General features: G+C 37.1%; 1 protein-coding gene across 1 annotated transcript in view; it reads left to right on the top strand.

Annotated features, from left to right (window-relative positions):
- The window catches only part of LOC118274609 (fatty acid synthase-like), a 58,740-nt gene extending 51,869 nt beyond the window's left edge, over positions 1 to 6,871 (top strand). The window contains exons 36-41 of the mRNA XM_050696926.1: positions 28 to 232; positions 2,461 to 2,611; positions 3,010 to 3,181; positions 5,027 to 5,203; positions 5,621 to 5,723; positions 5,833 to 6,871. Of these exons, the coding sequence (XP_050552883.1) occupies positions 28 to 232; positions 2,461 to 2,611; positions 3,010 to 3,181; positions 5,027 to 5,203; positions 5,621 to 5,723; positions 5,833 to 6,422 (1,398 nt within the window). The 3' untranslated portion in view covers positions 6,423 to 6,871. The remainder of the gene's footprint in view (positions 1 to 27; positions 233 to 2,460; positions 2,612 to 3,009; positions 3,182 to 5,026; positions 5,204 to 5,620; positions 5,724 to 5,832) is intronic.
- The last annotated feature ends 58 nt before the right edge of the window (positions 6,872 to 6,929 follow it).

Here is a 6,929-nt window from a genome sequence, read left to right on the forward strand (position 1 = left end):
ATCTACAAAACTCCTTACCTCCTCCAGGTGGGTCTAGTAGCCGACATGCAGGACGATGACGTCCAACTGGAGATCGGAGGAACCCTGCAGCAGAGGATATCTTCCTGCCTGACTGCTCTCGACAAGTTCATGAAGCAGGATGCTCCTATCGTGTCTTCCATTGTGGTCGCTGAGAAGAAGGCTGGAGGATCAGGATGTGGCAACATTGTGGATGCTGTTGCACAGATTATGGGTAAGACTGACTTTGATTTTGACTGATAGATTATAAATAAAGCCTGTAAAAATTAGTAGAGCTTTTCTCCATTGAACTGCCTCGTTGACTGAGTGGTTGCAAGTGCGACTGCCGGCCAAGAGGTCTCGGGTTCGATTACCGGGTCGGGTGTTGGGCTTTTTTCGGATTTTTCTAAAATTTCTCAGTAGTAGCACGGAGTCTGGAAATGTGCCCGGTAAATGGCAATAGGCTCACCCCCTATTACATGGGACTTATAACATAAATTGTGAAAAGTGGGTGTACATTGTACAGTGTCATTACGTGCACCTCTGCCTACCCCTTCGGGTGTAAAGGGCGTGAAGATATATATACTTTTCTCCATTAATATACGTGAGTTAAAACCTTTAAGCAAAGCGTACCTGATCTAGCAGTTGTAAGCGTTACTTGTAAGGATGAGGTTTATCTCAAAATAGTCTCAAGAAAAATAGGTATTCTACACACAAACAATTTATACACGTTGTCTGGATGAGTGTATAAATAAATTGTGTGTGAGACAAGAGAGTTACATTTGAAAGATAATGTAACTAAAACAAAACATTTTTACGTTGTATTTTCATTTGTTTGTAAACGTGTCATATCGACACCAGCAATTTATACTGCGCTAACTCAAAAAGCGTACTTTACAGTAGAGGCGTTTAAAGGGAAAAACGTGATAACTTTTACATTAATTAAGATACTTTTTTGAAATTTGGTATGCTTAATATTTAATTTATTCATTGTAATATCTCATATTTATATTTCCTTAATTATTTCTATTTTTTGATTTAGCGCAAGTTAGCCGTATATAAACGTAATTCATCAAAAAAATGTTACATCTTATACACGTCTAACTAACGTTAGCGTAGTGTAGTACGGGACGTCGTAGTGCATGATCAATCATCTGATGCATATTTCAATATTTTATAAAGAACATGTACTTACTTACAAAAAGAATAGTCAACGTACCATTAATAAACTAATTAATACGTTAACACATAAGTATTTACTATGTAAAAGTCGCTAAGTCGTTCATTTTACAAACGAACAAGTATACACACGCACGCACTAAACTACGCTAACTATGAGTTAGTGCAGTGTTGCACAGACTTTGACCAAAGTGATCCGCGCGCACACTCCGCTAATAATAGTTGGCGTAATATAAATCGAGTGATTTCAAAAAGTACCTTTACTTAGCGTTTTATAAGATTTGTAACTTTCTTATTTTTGCTTACTTACACACACATACTTTATGACGTATGTAAACACACATTTTAAGCAACTTGGCATAAAAAAGTTTTTTCCAAATTTCGAGTTAGCGTAGTATAAATTGCTGGTGTCGATATATAAACGACTGTATCAATTTCGATATTTAATTTAATTTTTATCGACTTCGTTTTTCTTTGGGAATCATTTATAAGGACATAGAAAATTTACGAAAATTCAAATGTTTAAGTATTTATTGCACCCATAATGTACACAAATGTTGGAAAATACAGTATTTAGTCACAATTATGGACTCTATCGGGCACAGCAAATTATAAAATTCATAGGAGAGAAGAAATGCGTTTAGATAGTCAATAATAATGAAAATAGTCAACTCAAATTGGCATATTGCACATGGGTAAAGCCGGGGCTGGTATCTAGCTAGTACTTAGTAAATAATTACTAATTACTAAAGACAGATAGGCTTAGCATCACAGCCTCGTTGCCAGAGCATATAATTAAACAACAGTAATGATAGCTTCACTCGGTTACCGTAATGAATATAATCTGTCGCAAGATTACATCCCAGTAACTCCTTTAATTATTGTTCATAATATATTTACTATTGATTATAATTTCGTTACAATAAGGCCTTGAGTTCTACTACTCACGATTATACACAAATCTTTATTTCAAAATGTCGTACACATTATTGCGGCAAAACCAAATACGGCTGCGGAGGATAAAATCATCCAATGACTTCTTCCGCCTTGGGCGAAGCGAGAGGGAGTATCAGACTCTTACTGACTAAAAACCACCCCGACCCTTCTCCTGCTTTAAGCCGGAGCCCTAGTAACTTGTTACGTTATCCGCTGCTCCTGAAAAAATCGAGCCATATCCAGAGATTTTGAGTTAATTTCAATAAATAAGTCACCCTACATATTTTGTGACAAACAATGTCAACTTTTATCCAATGAATACCAAACATACTCTTTTCCTTCCACCAGGTATCAAGGACTTGAAGACTGTATCCCAACAAGTCTCCCTAGCCGAGTTGGGTATGGACAGTATGATGGCTGTGGAAATCAAGCAGACCTTGGAGAGAGAGTTCGAGATCTTCCTCACTGCGCAGGACATCAGAACGTTGACGTTCGCCAGGTAAGATTAGTAGGAAACCTTCCTTTAGTTTTAAAGTTGACAACGGTGAAGCTTGATAATCTATTACATAGTTTTAAAGTCGATGGTGGTGGATACATAATATAAAATAATAATACAAATTTAAAAAAATACGGTTTAAATCTAGACTAGATTCTAATTAGACTTGTTTTCTATTGATTTTAGATTGATATGGCATAACCGGAATTAACAAAAAAAAAAAAAAACAAATCTTTTAATACGGGCGGAAAAATGCTTACCACGTGATTACTCGCAATTCACGAAAAGACGACTACTCTAGGGTTAAATGTTTCCCTATCTTAGCTTAGGTTTTCCTTAAAATTTAAGGAACGAGTAATTACGAGTATCGTAATCTAAATCACCAATTATTCCTTCTTTAGGCTGGTAGAACTAACAGCGCAGCGTGAAGCGGCGGCGTCTACGTCAGCGTCCCGTCCCGCCAACATTGAAGGAGCCGTCGGTCTCCGAGTCCTCATGAGGAACTTCGGAGAAGAGAACACGGCTTCTGAACCTCTTGTGTACATGCCTTCCATGGTCAGCGATGGAGTTGAGGTGAGTTTAGTAAGACATTCGTGACTTTTTTACATTTAATGGGCCGACGCTTGGCCGCCATCTCACCTGATGGTAAGTGATGGTAGCTGATGTTTGGTTCGACAACCGATTTTGTTTGATGACCGATTTCAACTTTTATTGGTAGGTAGCTGATGTACTAAGAAGTAACCCAGGCTACTATAATTTTTTCTAAACAATTTTATTTTAGAAAAATCAAAAGCCTATATTATGCTGTCGGATGTCATTATTCTACATGGACAAAGCCGCGGGCAACAGCTAGTCAAGGGACAAATGTTAAGGGATATTAATAAGTAATGAGATCTTAAGAAGTCTGGCATAGTAGCTTACTATAATATTGGGGATGACTCTGATATTTTGAAGTTCCTTCAGTTTTACTATACTTTTTTTCAACTTGTCTGTTAATAAAATACAGCCTATAAGCTTCAAAAGTATCACTACTATTGATCATGTATTAATATGATAGTTAAAAATAACCAATTCTACTAAGGCCATTAATTAAGCTAATTTACATTTTAAAGTAACTAAAACTTCTCTCCAGTTTACTCTTCAATTGGCAATAGCAGCATTCTGAACCAAGTACCAAGTTTTCTAATAGATCATTCAATGAGAAACTGGTGCGAAGTTGCAGCCCGTGATAAATGTGTAACACCTCGGGGGCGCAAGTTCTAAACAACTTTTGTACTCCGACCAGATTCCAAACATCCTTTTACTTGTTACTTTTATTTTTATAACCGTTTCTGGGGGCCTACTCCGGTTCTCGAATCCGACGTTTCGTTTAATCTTCGGCCGTAGGTTTTATTGATTTACTAATAGAATTAATTGAAAATAACTATAGAATTACTTATTAGAATAACTATAGAATTACTAAAGAATTACTATAGAATTACTATAGAATTACTATAGAATTACTATAGAATTACTATAGAATTACTATAGAATTACTATAGAATTACTATAGAATTACTATAGAATTACTATAGAATTACTATAGAATTACTATAGAATTACTATAGAATTACTATAGAATTACTATAGAATTACTATAGAATTACTATAGAATTACTATAGAATTACTATAGAATTACTATAATAGAATTACTATAGAATTGCTATAGAATTACTATAGAATTACTTGTAATAATGTTTTATTTTTAATTTCATATCAAATCTATTTATTTATCTTCATTACATTCGTTCATTTTTGTTCACGAAAGTTCGCAATAAATATAATTGTAGTATGCAATCTGCGATGATTTTTCGTTCGTTCGTTGAATTAGAGTAGGCATAGGCAAAACATACTTCCTTTCGTAAACAGGGGTTACGAAAGGAAGTATGTTTTGTGTTTTGGTTGCGTCTATTTATATTCTGCGTGTAACATATTGACAGGCGTGTCCCGAAGCTAAGGGCTATTGTGTTTGTTTCGTGAAATCATTTTTGTTGGTAACATTTTTTATTAATGGCGTATTTGGGTTTTGTATATGTGTATTGAATTTTATGATGATTGAAAGAAGTTACTTGAACTAATTGTGGTCGGGCTTTGCTGCTTAGTAGAAACTGGGTAACCTTACTCTTCCAGCGTATACCGTTAGAGACTACAAACTCAAAACAAATCAATAGCGTCCTTTTATAAAACTGAACTTTTAAAGGATTATCACCAAGCAATATGTAGCAAGCATATAGACTATGGTAAACCCCTGTTATTCAGTAGTGGCCCCTATTCCATTAAGGGACTTTTAGCAACGAATGAGTCAAAAATAAATATAAAAAAATCACCATAATTTCTCCGCTTTTACCAGTTTAGTAATATATCTTTGTTTCCCCCAGGGTGAGGAAGCTATCCACGTGATGGAGCGTGTGATGTTCATGCTGCCTGGTCTGGAAGGATGCGCGGCAGTGCTGGAGCCTCTCTGCAGGAGACTGAAGATCAAGGTCTGCGTGCTGCAGCTTGGTGTCGAGCACAAGAACGAGAACATGGACCAGATGGTCAACAGGTTACACCAGGTGAGGAAGTTATCTCAGATTTCCATGTTACTAGACTGCCTTGTTGGCCGAGTGGTTGCAAGTGCGACTCGACAAGGGGTCTCGGGTTCGATTCCCGGGTCGGGCGAAGTATTACTGGGAAAATTTCTTTTTTCGGTATATGGCAATAGGCTCACCACCTATTACATGGGACTTACAACATAAATTGTGAAAAGTGGGTGTACATTGACATTATGTGCCATAATGTGCACCTCTGCCTACCCCTTCGGGGATTAAAGGCGTGACGATATGTATGTATGTTTCATGTTACTATCGCCATTTTATGGTAACCTTTCAGGAAAGTGTAGTTTATTACGGGTACTATTTGATGTCCAAAATTCAATATCTTTTGTATCGTTACTTACGGTAAATAATATGTTAATCTTGTGTTCTCTACAGACGGTCATCTCAAGGTTAGCTCCTGGTGCTCCATTCTGGCTCCTCGGATACAGTTACGGTTCTCTCCTCATCTTGGAGCTGGCTTCTAGGCTGGAGAAGGAAGGTAAGGAAACGAAAACACCATCAATAATCCAAAATATTGTATTAAATGTGCTCCAAGTTTCCTTGATTTTGCTAAAGTCACATAAAACTAATATTCTTCTTACTTCCAGGTTTCAAGGGAACAGTATTCTGTCTGGACGGTGCCCCCGACTTCCTCTACGCTCTCCTGACAATGACCATCAGCTTCAAGAACGACTTCCAGCTGCAGAACAACTTGCTGTGTCACACCGTCGACATCGTCGCCCCCAACAATGACGTCACCAAGGGTCTCTTGGAGAAACTGAACGAGATCGAGTCCTACGACGAGAGAGTCGCTCTGACCATCAAGACGTCGCCAGTCCAGAGCAAGTACTCCGACAAGTTCATCGGCAACATGGCCAGAGCTTCCTTCGACAGGCTGAAGACCATCCTGGACTTCGACCCGAAGGCCTTCAGGAAGCTGCAGTCCCCCGTCATCCTCCTTCGTCCCAAGGAGAACCCGTCCTTCGTAGCGGTAGAAGAGAACTACGGACTCGACAAGTACACGGAGAACAGTGTCACCGTGCACTTCCTGGAGGGGAACCACGTGTCCATCATTGAGAACAAGGACTGTGCCAACATCATCAACAGAGTTCTGGTCGAGAACGAGAGGCAGGATGGCAAAACCGCTGACAATGTGGTCACTAGCATCGTTGAAAACGCGAGAGAAGTCGCAGTCTAAACATAAGGTTTAATTATTACATTTTGTATTTAATTTAAATTCTTCATTGTATGCTAAAAGAGTATTTCGTAAGGTGATCTGTTGATGAAATATAAATGTTTTAATTTATTAATTGTTGTGTATAAAAAAATATTTTTTAAAATGGCCGTATTTTAATGCTATAACTTACTTAGTAACTGATAGGTTTAAGTCGTTTTTAAGAGTCCCAGGACACCAGTACCAAACAAAATATTCATTAAGTTGTAGTTTAAGGGGTCTAGAGAACAAATAACTTGAACTTGAAGTTGTTTATTTATTTATACTTAAGTAACAGAGGGCAATATTTGACAAGGGGAATTTTATTATAGGTAGGCATTCTACTAGCGTTAAGTATTAAATTATTATTTATATACGTTTAAAACAAAGGGTATTTGTACATGGGAAAATTCAATATATTAATTTTAATGATAGTTTTGTTGTTTTATTGTCTTACTTTATTCAAACACTTAATATTAAGATCGTTTTGAT

The sequence above is a fragment of the Spodoptera frugiperda genome, chromosome 11 (genome assembly GCF_023101765.2).
Source record: "Spodoptera frugiperda isolate SF20-4 chromosome 11, AGI-APGP_CSIRO_Sfru_2.0, whole genome shotgun sequence".
Lineage (NCBI taxonomy): Eukaryota > Metazoa > Arthropoda > Insecta > Lepidoptera > Noctuidae > Spodoptera > Spodoptera frugiperda.